Genomic DNA, 20,495 nt, shown 5'->3' with positions numbered 1-20,495 from the left:
ATTGAATAAACCCTCACTCTGACCTTCTTGTTTCATCAACCTTTTTGAAAAAAAAAAAAAAAAAAATCTGGTTTCAATAAGTTTTAAATATCCCATAATTCCCCCTTATTTACTGGAAGCAATTCATAATTTTCCCGCTCTCTCCTTCCTCTCAGCATCATTAATTCTCACGTTTGAGCCACATGGGCATCCTTGACCTTGACCCTTATTAATGGAGTTAAAAAAAATAGAATAGAACTTACCGAGCATGGCTTTGGTGACTTTTAATGTCAAAGAGTTGCCTAAGATGTGACAGAAAGTTAATGTTTGTGCTTAATCATTGCATTAGAATAAGCTTTATTGATATAAAGTCTTTATGTAAGTACAACTATGACCTGAAACTCTTTTGACCCACAATAAGCAAATCAAAGGTTTTGTGTTTGGCTGATGAGAAATAACAACCCGTTAGGATGGGTCTCAAACCTCTGACCTCACTGGGAGGCCATGGTGCGAACCAACCTGCTTTGCAGTGATCCGTGCTTGAACGTAGTTTGGTTGTGTTCTGCAGACCGAGACAGGGACAGAGAGCGTGGAAGGAGGATGTTCCTGTCAGCAGTACCAGAACAGTCCAAAAGAACTGTTCCTTTTAAAAAATCTCCAGCCACTAAATGAGTAATACAGTGATGCATAGAGGAGGAATTTCTTTCTTATTCTGTTCTGAGTCTTAACAGATGCAGGCTTGTGTGTGCGTGTGTGTGGGTGTAATTACCTTCTTTATTTAAATTTGGATGCTGCAGGCTTTACTTTTTAAGATTATACGGTAAATGTATTTTTGAGTAAATGCCTTATTATTTAACCGAAACTATTGGATGAACTATTGGAAATAGTTATTTAAAAAACAACTAACGGCAGGTCATTAATCACAGGAGACATCTGTGTATTTACACTATTTTGTAGTTTGATTTTTGCTTACATTTTAATGAGACAGCAATGTCACATCAACTAGGTTATTTCAGCACTATCATATTATTTTATTAACATGTGTCTTGAGCTTCAGTTTGTTTTTAGAAATGTGATAAAAGTGATCAAATCCCAGCTGAGTTGTGTCTGTGCAGCAGATCGACAGCATCCGCTCCCTAAACTCTGCTCAGATTAGTTGTGAGTTTCATCCTTCCACTCATCAATCTCAGCCTGTTATTGTTGATGAACAAACCTTCCACAGTGAAATTTCAATATTGGCCAGGCTTCAGGGGTCTAACAACAGCCTCCATTAACTCCACTAGCTTTGTTTTGCTGCCATCTGTTCCTAATATACTTCAGTGGATTCAGCTGGGTTTTGCTACAAGCAGTCAGCAAACAATAGCTGATGACTACATGTCAGCTCTTTTTCATCATTATCATAATTCAACTTATACGTGTTGCAAAAAGAATAATAATTCAATGATTAAAGTGTTTTAAAGTGTACACAACACTGTATTTTGCACTGACTTTGTGGTCTCCTTAACTATAACAGATGGAGTTCAGAGTTGTGAAGGCTGAGGATAAGATATGCTCTTTATTACATACAGCTGTGCTCAAGGGGGGAGGGGGTGTACGAAGCTGAGAGAGGTTCTTATGTTATCTGTCCAGCTCTGAGGTCATTACATGATGCTTCCTTTCTCTCTCTCTCTTTTTTAGGCAATGAAACCCTTGATTCAGGGGATAACTATGCAGGCTCGTGCCATTATATAATATTTCGTCACAGAATCCAGAGAAGTGTGGAAAAAGTCTGAAGAAGCTGGTAAATTCTCTGGCCAGCCACAACTTTCCTTTTCAAATTCTTCAAATCAAGCAGCGTCACCTCAGTGATAAAATCGCAGTTGAACAAATATATTGCTTAAATGTAATCTTTTGTTTGTCGCCGTGTTAAAATGTTTTAAGCACTAAGTTTCCTTTTTTAAAATCTATTTTTTTTAGCTTTCTAAAAAATGTTTGAGAAATGCATTTAGTACTCCACCACCAATCTTTATGCTTTGTTTTACTAAGATGCGTTTAAGAGGTAAATTTAGTAATATGTCTTGTTTTAGCTCGATTTCTTGCTTAATATAATTTGGAAAGTAGACTGAAGATAAACTTGAAGATAGTGAATAACTCGAAGCGCCTTTCTATAAAGTGTTTTAATTCAAAATAAGTTATAATATAATTACATTACAAACAATTAAAAACGCTTTGTCCCTTGAAAGAGGGTCATATTCCACACAAAAACAGCGCATCTTTCTCCATTTGTGCGTAGTCACTCTGTGCGCTTTTACGCATTACGTAATGGTGATAAGGCGCCACCAGCTGGAGCGTCGTGCGCTGCTGACAGTAGAGGGGACTGGAGGTCAGAGGGTAGCAGACATGAGTGTGCGATGACAAGTGTGATGTGAAAAAGCTCTGCTCCTCCTCGACCTCCTTTCCCTGCGACTGGCGCTCCTTCTTCCACTTGGTGCGCCTGTTCTGGAACCAGATCTTCACCTGAGTCTCGGAGAGGCACAGGGCCGAAGCGATGCTGTGCCGCTCCAGCACTGACAGGTAGTGGCACCTCTGGAAGCTGTGCTCCAGCATCTGCAGCTGCTCCAGAGTAAAGGCGGTGCGGATCCGACGCCTCTTGGCCTTGGTGGCACCCTGCTTCCCTCGGCATGGAGCCTTCTTCTGCGGCCTGCAGCTTCCACCTGCTGCTGGAGGGTGCGCCACCGATTCGTCTCCGGAGGAATCTCCTGAAAACGCAATTCATAGACAATTGACCGTTTTGCTCCATAAGACATCAACCACACCTCTCTCTATCGGTCCTCTGCGAGTCTGACCTGTCCTACCTGTCGGGCTGATTCTCTTTGTGAATTTTGTGGGATCCAAAATATCCTCCACGGAAAACGGTGTTCTGTGGACGCGCGGTAATTTGACTGCAAGCGGCTGCATGTCACCTCTCTGGGCCGACCACGACGCAACTGTCTGCGTCTGTCCTCCCCTCAGCTTTATATGCACACCCCGTGCACACGCCGCCGCACGCGTGAATTTGCATCTCATTGAAATTTGTTGCCTGAAAAGTTGCGGGGACAAACGCAGGCTCAGTGTTTCCTGCGCTGACACGCAGACACGCTCCGGTCCCGTGGGGCCCCCCTGCCTGGCTACTTCCAAATGTAAATGTCCGCTCTCAGCTGGGGGCTACAGAGCCTGCTATTTATTGCAGGGCATCTGGTTAAAATGTGCCCCCTTTCATTCACTCGTGTTTCTTTTTGTGCTTTCACTTGTTATTATTTGCAAATGGGAGATGTTACGCTGGTAGGACACGTGAACCACCTCCTCTGCGTCCTTGTGATGCTAATTTATGGAGTCGTTAAAAGCTAAGTTTGCCACTTTTCTCTTCCTTGACCCCCCACCACCCTTTCCCCAGGGTTCACCACAAAGCTTTGAAGCCCACCAACAATTTTATGAAGCAGAATGCAGAGCTGAGGTAAGACAAGAAAATCCATGCAGCAAAGTTTTTATATCAAGAAATGAATTAAAAAGGCTGATACATCATTATAATTGATTTAGGTTAAAAGGATAAAAGAGACCACTGTGGAATAGTTATTTACCCAAGGTTATTAATCATGAATAATTTGTTACATTATAGTAATTTAAATTATGACTATGGTACTCTGTTTAAATTGTATATTAGCACAGCTAAATATGCATCTTCTGGGATTATTATAGGCGTTGAGAGGATGTGACACTTCTTTTATACAGGGTGTCATAAGTAAAAATGCTTAATATCATTGGTTGTTCGATTATTTGATTCCTAAAAAGCAGTAAAAGGAAATAATCAGTGAAAATTATTCCTAACTGAAACTATAAAATCACGTTCTTAAATGCCCCTTTAAGGATCTTGTGTTTGAATTGTTCCATTAATGTGTCTGCCTCCAACGGCTTCATTAACTTCACAATTCTGGTAAGTGTCCCATTTTTAAACCCACATTATCACTTGCAGTTTTCCAACCCCCAGAGTGGTCATTCGTCCTAATATGAAGAAGCGTCCAGGGGAGGATGGTTAATGATCCTGTGCAGGTTCAGCGTGACGCCAGCATCTGCCTGTGTAGTTCTATACAGACACCTACAGAGCTGCTGGTATTGAAGGAGCAAGAGGGGCCGGCTCATCAGGACAATTAGCAGATGTCACAAGTGAGCCTGACCCCTCCTGACCCTGGGCTTTGTTTGCAGTATGTTAAGGCCAAAAAAACAAAAATTACCTGGAAACCAATAATGAAGATCAGTCAAAATTAGATCCTTTTTAGACGGTGAACCTCAAGGAAATTTGACAAGCGTGCCTAAACAATAAAAAAAGTCACTGACAATAAAGTCTGAACTGCCTATGATTTTAAAGCATATTCTGTTAATAAATGCTCTTAAGTATGGAGAGATAAGGAACTAAATACGACACAACTTTAGATGGCTTAATATGTCTTTAAATAGCAATAATTAATGTATTTTAATTGCCCTCTTGGGTCACGTGTAGCATGCAAATGTGACTAATATATACTAGTGATACGAATACTGATCATTGGAAAAATTAATGACAAAGAGTACAAATCAGTTTAAGACTCATATTAAAATGGGAAAAGCTCCCAAAAATATACACATAGTGATACAGTAGGACTGTGAGGGACAATCATTTTTCTAAAAATGTAACAAAATCAGCTGAGATTTAAACTGAAGCATCACTGGTGTGTTTTCATCCCTCCCTGTGATCTCAACACCACAGATGTGTCTTCAGTGCAGGAGGAACAGGGAGGAGAAAACACAACTATTATTGTCTTTACAATGCCTTGAAAGCATTTATTGCAACACTCAGGGGTCCTCTCAGCATTCTTCGCCTCTTTTGAGGGCTGTTTGCTGGCACACTTGTCTTTGTGCTTGACGTATCGTTACCGGTGCATGAACAACCCACGCAAATTCTTTAGGCGAAGGAAGACTTTCAAAATATACGTGGGGTGGTCTCTCCTTAAAACAAAAGCCTTTTTACAACGTTCTTCCACTGTGTAAACATGGAGAGGACACGTTCAAGACATTAGCATATCCAAACACATGAGAAATCATTTGATATAAATTTTGGGGCTGTTATATCGTGGAAATGTATTCACATTAACACAGATTTTGTGACTTTGTTTTCCACTTAAATTTCTGTTCAATTTGAGCATTTTTCTGTAAATTTCAGGTGAAATTATTAGACAACTTGTCAGTGACGACTATTCTCTTAACGAAAAATAAACTCATCAGCTCTTCAAATGAATAATTTCATTGATGCAAAAAATTCTTATTCTGCTAAATACATTGAAAATTCAGATTAATGTTAAGATATTTTAAGACATTGCTTTCTACTTTTTTTCGATGCATGATTGTGTGAATAACGAGACGACATAATTTCCATGCAACTTAAAGCATTTTTTTATTGTATATTCAGCAGTATCAGATTTTAGCCCAAACCGCTGGCTGCTCTTTCTGTCTCACCACACATAAATCATTGGGGAAAATTCCAGTAGCCAAATCCAAACATCATAATCTCCATAAGTAAGTGTCCACTGTTACATATAAACATTAAATGTCAATAACACTAAAGGTCACAGTTGGTTTTTCAGTCACATTTTCCAAATGCGTATCATTCTGACATATAATTTAAATGGTATGAATAGTCAATTCCATATTTCTCTCTTGGTTTTCTCCCATCTTAAATAGGACTGACATCCTTTTTTCAGATTTTCTGCAGTAGTCATCTAAATTCGTCGTCAGTTCTTGAAGTCTCATGTTGACCGGGACAATTGCTTAAAAGGTGCAACGCATCATTTAAACGCGGGGTGTCGCTGCTGCGCGGAATCAGAAACAGTAACCCGGAAGTTGTTTCTCAACTACGCTCTCGCGATGCCTTTTTGTTTTCATTGATTCGAAAGATGGCGTCTGAAGGAGAGGCGGGCAGTGCAGCTGCAACCGAAGCGGAGCCCGGAGAAGGGTATGGCTCCTTTGTAGCTCGATCTTATTTTTACATTCCTATATGGGACTTTATTGAATATTATGTTCATGTGTCGGAAGAAAAATCTCATGGCAGTACGAAATGCTATGAGCCAGCTGGCATGCTAACGTTAGCGCTCAGCAGACAAACCAAGCGAACCACATGAAGTTGTAACTTAAGATTCAGTTCAACTGAGAAAAATAAACGTATCGTTAAACATGTCTAGGATAGTGTTATTCTGTCCCCCTACGACTTAGGAAGTAAGCATAGACTCATTTAGACGTCATGGCTTTCTTTACTTCTTTATTGCCCTATCACCTAAGTGTTTAGTCTGACATTTTCAGAAAGCTCTGTCATGAAATGCTACCTTGAGTAAATGGCAGTCGGAATTGTGAATACTTTCCATTGACAATAACTATGAAATACATGTAGATTTTTATTTCATTTAATGTCATTTCAGAGATGCTGCATTTGGGGAACTACCCACCAGCATGGACACCGAATCATCAAATGGCAAAGAAGGAGTGGTAACAGTGCTGATTTGTTGCTTGCATGCTTTTCACAAACTTGCTATGAATTGTGATTTTATGAGTGGATCTCCTCATGTGTTAGGAGACGACTGCTGAAGGCTCCGAGGCTGCTGACACTCTGACTGGATCTGGTGATGAAGACAATGGGAGACAGCTTGGAGAGGTGGAGTTGCAATGTGCTCTGTGCATGAAGTGGTTCACTGCAGACACGTTTGGCATTGACACTGCGTATGTATCCTCATGTTTTTTAAGACACAGATGTCTAGGATTTTTGCCAGCACACTGGATTATTTTATTTTTACCCTCAATATTTACCCTTCTGCTCTACAGGACTTGTCTGCCCTTCATGACTAATTATGTGTTTCACTGCAACATCTGCCACCACAGTGGCAACACATACTTCCTTAGAAAACAAGCAAGTAAGTGTTCCATGCTATGAAAAACTAGAATATGCAATAAAGCATTTTTTTTTAGCAGACGTTCCTTTTGTTTTAAGACTTGAAGGAGATGTGCCTCACAGCCCTGGCAAACCTCACATGGAGGTCAAGAACTCATGATGAACACCCAAAGACGATGTTCTCTAAAGATAAGGTTATAAACGCTTGTTCTCAAACACTTAAATGTTCTGGTGCTTTATCTTTAAAACCTCTCATTATCATCTCAGTATTACCTGACTTGAAATAAGGCTGCAATCTGTGGTAGTAGTATTTTAAAAATTCTCATAATTTCTGCAATAGTTGCTGCAATAGCAATATGTTTTAACATATTTTATATTTATTGTCGTTTAACTCCGCACATTCAAAGTAAAAACACGATAATAAACATTTACTGCCGCTTGTCCTCTCAGCACGACTGTCTTTAATTTGTCGATTGTTTCCATTTCTCTCTGCAGGATATCATACCATTCATCGACAAGTACTGGGAGTGTATGACAACTCGTCAGAGGCCAGGAAAGGTCACTTGGCCCAACAACATTGTAAAAACAATGGTAATATTCTGGGGCAGACGAGTAATGTTATGGTTCTCTTGAAGTGTGATTTTAATGAATGAATTTCATTTTTATCTGTTTTTTCTGGCTCCAGAGTAAAGAGCGTGATGTTTTTCTGGTGAAAGAACGACCTGATCCTGGAAGTAAAGACCCAGAGGAGGAATACCCCAAGTTTGGCCTTTTGGATCAGGTATTGACCATTTATGGGCTGTATGTCACTTATTCCTGTTATATTTGTGTGATTTTAATTCATCTGTAGGACCTGGGAACCATTGGACCCTCATATGACACACAGAAACAAACAACTGCTGCACCCACTGCTGGGGGACTGAATGGTAAGGACATAAAACACTAAAATCTAAATTAAATGAAACACCCATATAAAGTTGCATGGATAAAACATTAAGCTCCACTAGTTGACCCTGTAACCACAACGACCAGGAGGAGAGACATCGCAGGCTCCTCCAAAGAGTAATGTAAAATATAATGACCATCATGGCAATTTTGTGCACTGTGTTCCAGGTGGATCTCTTTTCTCAGGTGAATATGTAAATGTGGTATTTGGAGCCTTTTTTTTATGTCTGTATGCCTTTGGATAGAAGTTGGCCCTCAGGTTAAAATTTAGTTTGTCCTCATCACAAACCAAAATCAATCAAGAAGACAACAAAACCATCTTGTGGGCAACTTCATCCACGTAATTGCAACCTCCCTGTCTGCTCTCTGCATCTGTCTGGTGCCCCGTTCCTTTGAAAAGCTTTGCCCGCTTTGGTCAATGAACACACCTTCCTTGTCTCTGGCTTGCTGCTTATAAGCTATGAAATCCAAAACCTCTCCTCACTAAAATGACACTCTGCCCTTCACATCAAAGTATGAAGGTAAAGTGTCATTTTTTTAAATAAAGTTTGAAGTTGGGTTTCATCCAATGCTGATTAGCCTCACGTTCATTTGTTTAAAAAAAACAGCACGCTGGACACAATGGAAATAATCCAGCACATTAAGCATATATTTCAACTCTGCTCCCACAGTATTGTGAAGTTAAAATTCAACTTCAGTTTGATATAAATAAACAAAATTTAGACTGTGAAGTTTTTGCTAAAACATTGAGCATTGAGTGTGTGTAATGAGATAACTCAAAGACAAACTATTTGATTAAGAAATTGGCAACACGTCATTTAACGTAGTCAATTTAAACCAATTAACACCTAAAAGATGGTTTTAAGTAACAGTATTGGGCTTTTTTTAGCAACTTAATTTTTTGAATTTGTAATGAAATATTAGATGGAGACCTAGAGCTTCAGAAAGAAGAATTTAGTTTTACATTATGAAGAAAGTAAAGGGGATGGAATAAATCATCTTACAAGAGGCTGATAGTGTATGGAAAATGCAGTGTGAACTAATTCCTACCTTTTTTGCCCGCTGGCTCCCTATGTACACCAAATGCCTAATAACCTCACTTTTTGTGTAAATGTATGTTTGTGTGTCCAGTGGCATTGCTGGTTTAGCTGCAAAAGTAGTTGCCTTTTTTACCCAGTTAAACCAGTGCTTGGGTTTATCTGCACTGACCAATGACCCATTTTTAACAGCGGTCCTGTTATACAGCCCATTTGATGAAGGTGGGAGTCAAACTTGGATTAACAATCTGAAACCACTTTGGCTGTCGTCCTCATTACTTCTGTGTGAAACATTTAAAAGCAACACAGGCTCGCTCCTTTTGACCTTTGCCACTGGTGCGCCTATGTTGGCATCTATGTGTTTCTCTGCTGGTATACTTCATCTAACTAGTCTTGTACTTCATAAGGTGCGTTGGCTCCTGGTCCAGGAAAGGGAAGAGGGGCCAAACGTAAACAGCAGCAGCAGCAAGAGGGTAGTGCTGCAGGAGCCACTAAAAGAACCAGAAGGTATAAGAACTGTCGACCAACGCAGTCTGGTTGTGGCGTGGAGTTATATTAGGATTGTCTGGAATATCTGCAGACTTTAAAACCTTGTGCTTGTTGCCTCTTTTATCACAGTGACCCGCTGTTTTCTGCCCAGCGCTTGCCTCCTCATGGTTATCCTCTAGAGCATCCCTTCAATAAAGACGGCTACCGTTACATCCTGGCGGAACCAGATCCTCATGCTCCAGACCCCGAGAAGCTGGAACTAGACTGCTGGGCTGGGAAACCCATCCCTGGGGACCTGTACAGGGCCTGCTTGTACGAGAGAGTACTGCTGGCCTTACATGACAGAGGTAAATGAAAACAGATTTCAGGAGACCAACGGCTCTTTTTAAAATTGTTTTACAACTAATGAATTATTGTTTCAGCACCTCAGCTGAAGATCTCTGACGACCGTCTGACAGTGACTGGTGAGAAGGGTTATTCCATGGTGCGGGCGTCCCACGGTGTACGGAAGGGGGCTTGGTTCTTTGAAGTTACTGTTGATGACATGCCTCCAGACACTGCAGCCAGGCTTGGCTGGTCTCAACCACTGGGTAGGCAGCGCTTCCCTATTTGTGACTCAAGAACTTATATTCTCATTATCTTTGGTCACTACTGCTGGCCCCTGATAGGGCAAGCATCATTTCCTCTATGCGTATCATATGGTTGGAACATTTGACTGTAGATTAAAGGCATATTTTTTAGTGGTTTGCGGAGCTTTTAAAAAAAACGTCTAATGTGTGATACAGAATGTTATCACTAGATGGTGCCAGTGAACCAGGAGCACCCGCAACATGAGAACTAGTGTAATGTCACAATATGTTTTACAAGTATAATATTCAGCTTAGTGGAGATTGGAACTGTCAATATTCTGTTTATTATAAACTAAAGTAACATTTAAAGCTGCCTGCAGCTAACCCCCCCCCCCTTTTTTTATTTTTTTTTAATAAAAATGTAAGTTATGTCAATTTCTTGATAATCTTTTAGGTAACCTGCAGGCACCGCTTGGCTATGACAAATTCAGCTACTCATGGCGTAGCAAGAAAGGCACCAAGTTCCATCAGTCAATGGGGAAACATTACTCCTCAGGCTACAGTCAAGGAGACACTCTGGGCTTTTTCATAGAGCTACCTGACGCTACAGAAACGGCCCGGTCGCTTCCTGATACATACAAGGATAAGGTAACGTGGCATGATGTGGAACTACACTGACCTTGCAGGTGTGCTTAGTCTGATGCTGTAAATCTGATCCCTTTTAGGCTCTAATTAAGTTCAAAAGCTACTTGTACTTTGAAGAAAAGGACTATGTAGACAAAGCAGAGAAAAATCTGAAGGCGGTGAGCCCCAGCAAGGTGAGAAAAGCTCTACAAAATTACAGAGGGACCAAAACTTTACCCTTGACTGTTGCTAACTTGTATATCTTTTTTATTTAGATGATATTCTTTAAAAATGGAATAAGTCAAGGCATTGCCTTTGAGAACCTGTTTGAAGGCCTCTACTTTCCTGCAATCTCCCTTTACAAGAGCTGCACAGTGAGTAGAACATATTTTAAGATTTCTTTATTTTCCTCCTTCGATAATCATCTCTCTTTTTAGGTATCTGTCAATTTTGGGCCACATTTTAAGCATCCCCCGAAGGACCTAAAGTACCAGCCGGTGAGTTGGTGCAGAGAAGATTCTGATTCCCAAATGTCTCCTGACTTAGTGTTTAATCCGTGTGTGTGTTTTCCCTGTCAGATGAGTGACATGGGCTGGGGAGCCGTCATCGAGCACACACTGGCCGACATGCTGTACCACGTGGAGACAGACGTGGACGGAAGACGAAGCCCTCCGTGGGAAGGGTAAAGTCAGGACACACCCCTGCTGCGAGACGCAACATCAGATCCACGGTGAACGAAACAGGTTCTGTTAAATATCTGGTAGGATCAGAGCTGGAACAGCAGGAAGTTGAAACGGAATCAAAGTAACCTAAAAAAGTACAGACGAGTTTATAAATGGCTCCGTGGCAGCGTTGGTTAGCAGACCATTAGCTGGCACCGGTCTCCAAAACATTTGGAAACAAAGCAATTTTTGGTGCTCTGTTGTAAAGACAATATTTCTTTTTTTTTTCTTGTGACATTAATGACCTCCGTGTTGTTACAGGTAACAGACTCAATTTCACTCATTTTTTAGTTAATTCTGCAGACTTTAGGTGTGAAAATTATTTTGCTCGTTGTCTTTTATAATGTCAGTTATTTGCTGTTTTATACTCTGGGTTAAATAAAAATGTGACTAAATAATTCTCAAATCTCTTCATTACCCCTGGATAAGGAACATTTTCTCTCTTTTTTGCTTTTCAAACCTTGCTGAAAATGGCCTCGGCTGCACTTCCTGTGCCTTATCTTGTCAACAACACTCACAAATCACCTTTGAGAATAACAAGACGTTCAAGAATCTTAAGACTTTCGCTTCCGAACAGAACACAGTTTCTCTGCCCGTTCCAGTCCTCTAATCCTTCATCTTTGGTTTTCAACCAGAGCAGCTCTACAAAAACAACCTTGCGCTTCACATAAGGAAGGAAGGAAGCTTTATTTTACTGACTTTTTTCACTCGATTGTCAAGTTCAAATAAATGACAAGTACTCGAGATCAACAAGATCACAAAACAACAATGGCTCTTTAAAGGAAATAAAAAAGTGAATACATAAGCATCACACACTTATTATAAAACATTTCATTCATTTCAAATACATCGCTTTTTACAAATCTTAAAAACATGCTCACCTTCAGTGTTGAGCTGCTAACAAAACAACTATAAAACAGGTCCAGATTTTTTTTGCCTCCAAGGTTAATAAAGCAGTTCTTTAATTGTTAGCATCAGGGTCCATAAAGCTGACCACCAAACGATTCACCTGCACAAATGTGAAAATCTCACATGGTTTTGAAGGAACATCAACACCCGAGCAATGATGCGGTTCTTTTGAAGACCCTCTTGAGCTTGGGTGCACTGTCGGTTGTCCTCACATGTCTTTGCTGCAGGTATTGTGTGCTGGGATGTTCCTCAGAGAAGAGTTTTTATTTATGTGTTGGCTTCGTCAGTCACCAGCTCCTGTCGGCTTTCATCTGCAGCATCTGGATGATGCTGAAGAAAAGGAGAAGCCCTCAGCCTCTACATGAACTACACAGCCCCCCCCTCACAATACAGAAAGCTGCATTTACGTGTCTGCGGAAGATTCGGCGGAGCAGGTTACGTCTGGGGCTGTCGGGGGACTGACACCTGTCCAGGTCAGGTGAGCGAGACCCGTTGGCGCCAAAGACATTCAGCTCCTCGAAGCATCCGGTGTCTATTATCTACAGAAGAGGACAACTGAGGTTCTGTTGAGGCTAGAGGAGCAAATCTTTATGGAAGTACCTCATTTTGCCAGGTGATGGGAACGCTGCCTGTGTTGAATTTGGCGTAGAAGTATTTGTCCATCTGGTCCAGAGTGACGCCTCTCAGCGTGGAAAACTCATCGATGTCCAGCACGTCGCTGCAGTACACGTGCCTGGGCTTCACAAGCAAAAATCTCAACACACGGTGCAAAAGGATGGAGCCAAAGTTCACTTTAACATCATTTGAAAAAACAAAAACAATCAAGTCAAAGAGAGGAGCCGACTGTCAGGCGGGCTGGTACTCACGTCAGGTTTGAATGGAGGCTCCACCAGTCCCGCCTCCAGCATCCTGAAATTGATTTTCTTGAAAAAAGGATGCGCCTGTACGTCTTTCCCTCCTGAACTCTGGCAGCCCAGCCTGTGATTTGGCTTTTTGGTCAGTAGCTGCAGTAGTAAAAAGCCATGTCCCTGTCATGTCCTCACAGGTTTCCTTCTCTATCACATCCGACTTGAACTCACCAGTGAACAGATTTGTTTCACGTCGAGGCTGAACTTTTCTCCATACTCCTCCTGGTCCGACAGGATCCTCCGCTCCATCTCTGACGTGCTGTGATGCTCTCCGTGGGCTCGGAACGGAGGCTTTCCTGCCGTCATTTCATAAATCAGGCAGCCGAGGCCCCACCAGTCAGCGCTCACCCCATAATGCTTGCGGCCGATCACCTCAGGAGCTGAAATCACAGTAGTGTGATGGCGCACTTCTGGAATCAGCGCAGTGGCACCACATCTGTGTTCCATACACACCCATGTATCCCAGCGTGCCCACCCTGCCATGCACCAGCTTCCCATCCGTCAGTCTGACAGCCAGGCCCAGATCAGAGATGCGGATGTGTCCTTTCCGGAAAAAAATAGGCCCAAAAACAAACCTTAGACCAGTTGGGTAGTGTGACAGCTACGTTGCAACAGGAACCTCAAGACAAACTATGAGTGATGGCACGAATTTGCCCTTGTCACTGTGTGCAAATGATTGCGTCATTCCTTCAGCGGTGTGAGACGGGAAGGAGCAGCTGGAGAGATTAAATAGTTACCAAACTCCCAGGCGCAAGTGTTTTGTCAGTTATTTGCCACGCCTTTGTCTCTAGTATTTCCAAAACATCCTCGGCACCATTTCCTCCTCAGCATTCTAATTACCTGAAGCTCTTGTCTGGTTAACAATTTATGTTGTTTTCTGAGCTAAAGATTGACCAGCAGTGAGATTTTATTCCACCCTCTATAGAACTTTTTCTCCAGCTTTTACTTAAACTACCTACCGTTGTCATCCAACAAAATGTTTTCTGGTTTTAGATCCCTGAAAGGGAAAAAAAGATGATTTAATAACTTATAAAACCCACAAACCGTAAGATAATCTTTAAAAGAAAAATAGAATACAGGTAGAGGAAGACTGACCTGTATAATATCGACTCATTGTGGAGGTGCATGAGGCCACAGCAGACCTGCGCAGCGTAGAACTGGACTCGGTCTTCGCTCAGTCCAGGCTCGCCGATGTTATAAATGTGGAAATTCAAGTCGCCGCCGCTCATCATGGTCAGAACCATACAGAGGGCATGTTTTGTCTCGTAGGCATACGCCAGGTTCACCTAGGAGGATGTAGGAGCACGGCAGTGAACAAAAAGACCAAATACACAAGGGCATGGAACTCACTTCCTGCTGCTCAAACAGCATGAAATGTAATATTTGGAAGGGAACTATTGTCTCTATCGCCCTCTTCTACATTAGCTTATTGCTAGCGGGGCTTTATGTATTAATGTGTTAGTGCCAAAAATGAGGAGACATCTTTGGAATTCAGTCAAAACAAGCGACGTGCGTTTGTGGTTGGAATTTGTTCCGTGGTCGTTGGTATGTTCCTCACCACAAACCGGCTGCTCAGCCCTTCCAGTATCTGTTTCTCATTGAGAGCCATGGCTTCTCCTCTCCTCTTCTTTATGTGAGTCTTCTCCAGCTTTTTGCAGGCGTACATCATCCCGGTGGCTCGGACCTGACAAGCCCACACCTGTTGAAAAAAACATTTAAAAAAAATAAACACGGAGCACTGATATTTATAATAGAATCCAATCTGTTACCTCGCCAAATCCTCCTTTCCCCAGGACCCTGTACTGTCTGAATCCATGCTTGGTGATGGGCTGCCTTGAGGAGAAAGATGATGCACAGTTGCAAATACAACATCTGTGAGCTGGACTGTGACCGACGGTAAACGTAGAGGCCAAAATGCTCGCTGACCTCTCCACCATCTTCCATTGTAGAAACCGGTCAAAATACATGCTGTTCTGGTACTGACTGAAGGGCTCTCCTCTGAGGTACTTGTGAAGCGCTCTTGTTCAAGATAAGGGAAGCCATTGGTTATTGACACACACACACACACACACTCACAAACACACGTGGAGAGAACAGGCTGACGTACTCCCTGCAGGCCTGAAAGGCATCTGAGCAGGGATCAGCCTCCAGACTGTGGCTGCAACTCTGCTCATGGCTCAGCAGGGTGGACACACACTGATTGGACTGAGAGAGCACAGATTAAAGCAGGGACATCCAGACCCAGTGCTCAGTGGCCACAATCCGGCCAGTGTTTCTGTCCGACCAGGCAGAAAATGCTTTCACCGAGGAAAGTGGGATCCCAGGTGAGGGCTTCGTCTACCTGGTCGGACAGAAACCCGGTAGGATTGCAGCCCTCAATGTCTGGGTGTGGACCACCCTGGATTAAAGCATTCTGAGGGAGACTCATGGTGTGTTTGGATGATGTGTATGTGTAGGTCATTTGTGATTATGGAAAAATTGAGTTTTGATGTGTTCTGTGTAAATTCCAAACCTCGCTGTTGAGAAACCGTTTAATTATTCGAATGCCAAACTCTCTCCTCTCCTCATCTGATTTTCTTTCAAAGTCTTCCTAAAGAAAGAGGACCGGGGGGAAATTATCATCACATGTTTGTTTAAATGCATTCAGTATGTGCAGCTAAAGGACAGTTTATCTTAAAATTAAATGTGCACAGTTCTGGAACGTGAATTGCACTGTTTTGGCACTGCAACGTCTGACTAAAGGGCACGTGTTGCATCGCTATTCAAGTCTGAGTCGGTCTGGAGTCTGTGGTGATTGAGTCATCATTAAAGTAGTTCATTCTAAGTCACATATCAAGTTTTACTATAACTGTTTTGTTTTTTTCTAAAGATAACAATCTTTAACTGATGAAGTATCTAAAATGACCTTTGTTATAAAACAAGCTGCCTGAAATCAGGACACTCTGGAGAAGTCACTTCCTGTCTTGGTCACATGACTGTCACCTGCTCACCACACCTGGGGGTTTAGCACATGTTGCTCAGGGAGTTAAGTCAAACTTAAAGCTGGATAAGGTGGAGTTGAGGGTATTTAAAGTGTTTGTGAACCCTGTTTTTAGTTATTTGGCATGTAAAACACTCATTTATTATTTTGTGTTAGTTTAACATGCTGTACCAATGCATCCAGGAGGGATATGTGGTTCTGCAGATCGGGTCGAGTCTGGCAGAAGAGCTTAAAGAGTTTCTTTCCAATTGGCTGTTTCACACACAGGCTCTGGTATTCCCTCTCTGGAGGTGAAACATACAAAGAAACATTAAACTTGCGTCTTGAGGCTGCATCGCCGTATGAAACACTCATATGCACCTATGCTGGCAGCTAGCTCTGCACACTGACTGATGGAAGGAAACCGGAGCATCTCCTTCCACCTCCCGCTTCGGCCTTTGTTGCCTCTGCCTGTGGAGAACGTGAAAAGGAGAAGAACACGGTAAGTTGCCTGCAGCAGCAAACAAATTAATCTGTTTCCTAATGCCTGGAAACACAATTGCTTGTGTGCTTAATTTAGCACTAAACTTACTGTCACACCTCCCGTGACGCCACGGTTCGCGAACATGCACGAGTAACCTGTCAGGTTTCAGACAAAGGTACGCTCTGCATACAGCGAAGGAGCTATTAATAGCTCTGAGGTAAGCAGAGCCTGTGGGACCACATTGCTCTGCAATGTACGTTCAAGCAGAAATGTCTCAATTTTCTTAATGGGCATTTATTTGCCAAACAGAAAGTGTGATTCCGCGATTTTGTGAGGGTGGAGGAGCAGAAATGTGAGGCGGAAAAAGCACCAATCATGCAGCCAATATTTAACTCTCTCATCTGTCTCACAAAGCTCCTTAAATGGCTCAATCAAGACATGATGGGAACAACACACACATTTCAGTCATGTAATCTTGTAAGGAAACACTGCTAGGAAACACTGGTATTATGGGATTCCACCAGTGATACTCCAGCATTGACCTGTTGGGACACAAGAGCCTGCAAAGAGCAGGATTCCTTTAACTTTCTCCTCTTACTGCAGATTCTCTACTAATTTTCTGAAATTCATCCTCAGGAGAGGACATCATGATACACACATTGACATGTATTGCCTTTAATTTGATTTTATTCATTTAGATATGATGAATTAAATGAGAATAAATAATGCATCCTACTAAATATCCTAATTTCCCACTCGTTTAAGGCTTCTTGGATCTTCGCTGACGTCCCTAAACATGTCAGTATAAGAGAAATTAATCCATACAAAAGTGCTTACCTTCTCTGGCTCGAATCAGAGCGCTGTTTGCTGCAATGCTTTCAATCTCCATGGAGGAGTGTGTGTGTTTGGCCTAAAGGCTGTGTGTGTCCAATTGTCCAACACTGAGTTACATCCAGATTTTATGCACCCACTGTATTAAAATAAGGCCTCATTGTCAACGACGAGCTTCCAGCCGTTGGAGCTTTGGTGGAACCTGCTGCACCGTTTGCTTCACAGATGAATGAAGGTGCAGATCCTTGACACATTTATGACGATGGTGCAGCCCCAAGGCAGGACACTCCCTCCTGACTGAGGCAGGGCCACGCAGATCAGATATTCAGCCAGAGCCTGACGGCAGCTCAGTCAGCTCCAGTTTCATCATCAGCTCTGTGCACTAAACTTTGGTTCACCTACCACTGTGGAGAATTAGAGATTTACAAGCCACTAATACAATCAAACCTCCACAGTGTACAGAAATTCTGTATTTGTTACATTATATGTATAAAAAAATCTTGTGATCTTATTTGATTGGAATATTTAATTTAAACTAGATTTGCAAGGCTCATACATTGATAATGATTTCAACTGTGATTTAACCCTCATTTACAATCAATTTTTACATATTTGGCCGCTGAGGAGCAAAATAAAGTATCAGCAAAGTTCCAAATAACACTAGTGTAGAGTGAGAGATCTGACCCAACCTCTGCCTCCTGCTTTTTCAGTGTGTCCTCTTTCTACCTGTGTAATGTGGAAGGAGAATATGGGAATGACCTTATCTGCTGTACCTGAAGACATTCAAGTCTATTTGTGTCAAAAATAGATATTTTTATTGCTTTTTTTCTTCGATTTCTTCCATGCTATTCTAAGTTGGTTATGTATTTTTCTGCCGCCTCAACATTTTAAATGATCTGAACATTTATTAAGTTGAATACTCAAAAAGAGTAGTAATACCGACATCTAGTGGACAAGTGACACTACTGCAGCCTATGTAGCGCTTTATTGGTACAGTGTTGTGCCAGGAGGCTCCTCGATTCAATATACGTGTTTGTTTTTTTTAATTTATGGACTCTGTGATTCCATTCGGTGTCATTAAAAGGCTACGTGTGGTGAGCTAAATCTCAGTAAAATCATAGAGGCTCAGCAAATGAGTTTTCAATGTTCTCATTCACTTTGAGGATTTCAGGAGAGATTCAAGGATCTCACAGTTTATATGAGGTAAATAAGCAATAAAATGATTTCAATACTTGACCGAAGGTTTATTCAGTGCCCTACAGACAGTGGCAGGAGGAAGTTTGGGTGCATGCAACAAAGCACATGTCTTCGTGCTGATTAAGACAAAACTGTAGAGGTAAGGTCAACTCTGTATCACCAACTCTGTATCAGACTTTTGATTGTTTTAATGTGAAATCACTGCACAGTCAGATATTTTGCCCTTTTTATTTTCAATCAAAATAAAGTTATTATGGAGATATTTTTACACAGAGCCTGAATTCTGGTGGTACAAGGACACATTTGAGAGTTTATATCAGCAGAAGCATGGATGGATGGATGGATGGATGGATGGATGGATGAATGGAGAGAACATAAAGTACATAAAAATACCTCATACACAATATAACATTGTCAAAGATTGAATTTTGTTCGGAAAACTCACCTCTGCTGCTCTGAACATTATGAAAACATCTTACAAAATATTTACATAAAAAATGAGAAATTTATTGATGTTTATTTTAACATGCTTACTTTTGCAATTTCCATCTAAAAGAATGTGTTGCCTGTTTTCCTCCTGAATATGAACTAATGAATGCCACAGAGATCAACAGTTCACTATAAAAAGATGGTTTCTCACAAATGATTTTGTTACCAATGCAAAAATAAAATTCTATTTTGTAACGTTTTGTGCATCTCAACAACAAAACTACTGGCACAGTCCTGTGAATCAAGTTAATGACTTAACTTTCTTAGTTTCATTTCAGGGCCCAAACTGCAGTAAACTTTAGTTTTACCACTCACCAGGGGCCCCTGGATTGGAATTCCAAGGCCAACGCCAGGCTCAGTTCCACAGTTCTGGGGTAAGATGGTGATTTTTCTCTTTGCTGAAGTCTTCTTGCACCACATCATTAAATGAAACCTGACATCGTGGCTCTCAGGGCCCCTGGTCCACTAAAAGATCTATTTTTTTCACTTCCACTTGCTCTGATAATAGTAATAATATAAATGTTCTTGTTGTGTTTCTGATGTCCTGTTTAAAGACACTTTTGTTGCTCTGGACATCTAAGAAAAACAAATAGACAAGGAATCTATGACAATAGTCTATGGTTGATGCTAAGCAAGTCAGCCTCCAAAGTCAATAAAAGTTACGAAATCTGTTTGACAAGTATGATTTCTCGTCCATCGTGGACAGAAATGGTGTCATAAACACATGACCACTATGTTGAAAACAGGCTGTACAATAGAGCTCAAGGCTGCTCCAAAAGAGTTCCTCTTTCTGAAATGCCAGCATCAGCATCGAGGAAGGAAGACATGCAAATAAACTCTCCCACTGTTCCAATTCAGGAACACAAATATTCCGTTTGATGCCGGAGGCGATGCTGTGGATTACAGATTTCTCACAGCAGTCAGATGAGGGGCTGTGGTGGCTGCTGCTCTGAGCCTCTATGTCCCTCTAATAGCTATGAAGCCATCATGTGTACATCCAGAAAGAGAGCACCTCTTCATTGCCCAAATCCACCAAATCTGTGAATAAAGACATAAGACATTAATGAATAGACTTCACCATTATCCCTTGGAGTTACGTTTTAACTGTAAAACAACTATAAATTCACACGGACACGCTTGGTGGTGCCAGCGGAAAAAGGGTTGTACTCCTAAAAAATGCAGGATGCATGATTACATACCATAGGTTTGCTCCATGGCAGGTCATGAATCGTCTCGGTGGGACGCATGGGTCCGTAACATGTAACGTTTGACCTGGGCTGCAAAATCTGGTCACATCCTTGGCACCCGGTTATTTGCTCACAAGGATGTTCTGTAAAATAACAAAAGACAACCAGTTCGTCATTGTGGCATCCACGGCCTTCATCAGGTGCCAGCATGAGAGCCTTTGTACAACGGCCATGAGGA

At 41.6% G+C, this 20,495-nt stretch overlaps 3 protein-coding genes and 1 long non-coding RNA gene across 10 annotated transcripts; 2 read left to right on the top strand and 2 right to left on the bottom strand.

The window, feature by feature from the left end:
• Nucleotides 1-2,117: 2,117 nt before the first annotated feature.
• pnx (posterior neuron-specific homeobox) lies at nt 2,118-3,012 on the bottom strand. Of its 2 annotated transcripts, none has more exons than XM_029837423.1 (2): nt 2,805-3,012; nt 2,118-2,717 (listed from the first exon to the last, which is right to left on the bottom strand). In XM_029837423.1, exons 1-2 carry the CDS (start codon nt 2,914-2,916, stop codon nt 2,206-2,208), a joined length of 624 nt encoding a protein of 207 aa, XP_029693283.1. In that variant the 5' UTR covers nt 2,917-3,012; the 3' UTR covers nt 2,118-2,205. The 2 variants fall into 2 exon arrangements, with proteins under 2 accessions (XP_029693283.1, XP_029693284.1); XM_029837424.1 differs by having other exon boundaries at nt 2,814-3,012.
• ash2l (ash2 like, histone lysine methyltransferase complex subunit) lies at nt 2,995-11,691 on the top strand. 4 transcript variants are annotated; one of them, XM_029837416.1, is made up of 20 exons: nt 2,995-3,137; nt 3,392-3,451; nt 3,968-4,158; nt 5,922-5,980; nt 6,441-6,507; nt 6,593-6,738; nt 6,841-6,929; nt 7,007-7,101; nt 7,403-7,498; nt 7,593-7,688; nt 7,758-7,833; nt 8,021-8,038; nt 9,297-9,396; nt 9,508-9,725; nt 9,801-9,968; nt 10,402-10,595; nt 10,673-10,765; nt 10,847-10,945; nt 11,009-11,068; nt 11,150-11,691. In XM_029837416.1, exons 3-20 carry the CDS (start codon nt 4,150-4,152, stop codon nt 11,255-11,257), a joined length of 1,791 nt encoding a protein of 596 aa, XP_029693276.1. In that variant the 5' UTR covers nt 2,995-3,137; nt 3,392-3,451; nt 3,968-4,149; the 3' UTR covers nt 11,258-11,691. The 4 variants fall into 4 exon arrangements, with proteins under 4 accessions (XP_029693276.1, XP_003965415.2, XP_029693274.1 ...); XM_029837414.1 differs by lacking the exons at nt 2,995-3,137; nt 3,968-4,158 and adding an exon at nt 3,247-3,279; XM_003965366.3 differs by lacking the exons at nt 2,995-3,137; nt 3,968-4,158 and having other exon boundaries at nt 3,214-3,451.
• A 270-nt stretch (nt 11,692-11,961) lies between these two features.
• grk5 (G protein-coupled receptor kinase 5) lies at nt 11,962-17,624 on the bottom strand. 2 transcript variants are annotated; one of them, XM_011604793.2, is made up of 16 exons: nt 17,391-17,624; nt 16,451-16,540; nt 16,262-16,374; nt 15,623-15,700; nt 15,218-15,315; nt 15,037-15,129; nt 14,880-14,943; nt 14,669-14,809; nt 14,206-14,396; nt 14,070-14,107; nt 13,564-13,653; nt 13,282-13,490; nt 13,069-13,206; nt 12,803-12,940; nt 12,610-12,741; nt 11,962-12,532 (listed from the first exon to the last, which is right to left on the bottom strand). In XM_011604793.2, the coding sequence occupies exons 1-16, from the start codon at nt 17,440-17,442 to the stop codon at nt 12,470-12,472; spliced, it is 1,728 nt and encodes a 575-aa protein (XP_011603095.2). In that variant the 5' UTR covers nt 17,443-17,624; the 3' UTR covers nt 11,962-12,469. The 2 variants fall into 2 exon arrangements, 1 of the variants encoding a protein (XP_011603095.2); XR_003888715.1 differs by lacking the exon at nt 11,962-12,532 and having other exon boundaries at nt 12,803-12,935.
• On the top strand, nt 16,276-20,097 carry LOC105416555 (uncharacterized). Of its 2 annotated transcripts, XR_003888717.1 has the most exons (4): nt 16,276-16,380; nt 16,463-16,571; nt 19,338-19,444; nt 19,929-20,097. It is a non-coding gene; the product is annotated as an uncharacterized lncRNA (long non-coding RNA). The 2 variants fall into 2 exon arrangements; XR_003888716.1 differs by lacking the exon at nt 19,929-20,097 and having other exon boundaries at nt 19,338-19,907.
• The last annotated feature ends 398 nt before the right edge of the window (nt 20,098-20,495 follow it).

The sequence above is a fragment of the Takifugu rubripes genome, chromosome 6 (assembly GCF_901000725.2).
Source record: "Takifugu rubripes chromosome 6, fTakRub1.2, whole genome shotgun sequence".
Classification (NCBI taxonomy): domain Eukaryota; kingdom Metazoa; phylum Chordata; class Actinopteri; order Tetraodontiformes; family Tetraodontidae; genus Takifugu; species Takifugu rubripes.
Note: the sequence above shows the minus strand (reverse complement) of the source record. Positions and strands in the feature narration are given on the sequence as shown.

Coding starts and splice junctions, on each gene's coding strand:
- pnx (XM_029837423.1), bottom strand. CDS start 2,916: ATGCAGCCGCTTGCAGTCAAATTACCGCGCGTCCACAGAACACCGTTT. Junction 2,718..2,804: donor CAGCCCGACAGGTAGGACAG/GTCAGACTCGCA, acceptor TTGCGTTTTCAG/GAGATTCCTCCGGAGACGAA.
- ash2l (XM_003965366.3), top strand. CDS start 3,326: ATGGAGTCGTTAAAAGCTAAGTTTGCCACTTTTCTCTTCCTTGACCCC. Junction 3,452..5,921: donor AAGCAGAATGCAGAGCTGAG/GTAAGACAAGAA, acceptor TTGATTCGAAAG/ATGGCGTCTGAAGGAGAGGC. Junction 6,739..6,840: donor ACGTTTGGCATTGACACTGC/GTATGTATCCTC, acceptor TCTGCTCTACAG/GACTTGTCTGCCCTTCATGA.
- grk5 (XM_011604793.2), bottom strand. CDS start 17,442: ATGGAGATTGAAAGCATTGCAGCAAACAGCGCTCTGATTCGAGCCAGA. Junction 14,810..14,879: donor GGAAAGGAGGATTTGGCGAG/GTAACAGATTGG, acceptor TTTTTTCAACAG/GTGTGGGCTTGTCAGGTCCG. Junction 14,108..14,205: donor AATGAGTCGATATTATACAG/GTCAGTCTTCCT, acceptor TTTCCCTTTCAG/GGATCTAAAACCAGAAAACA.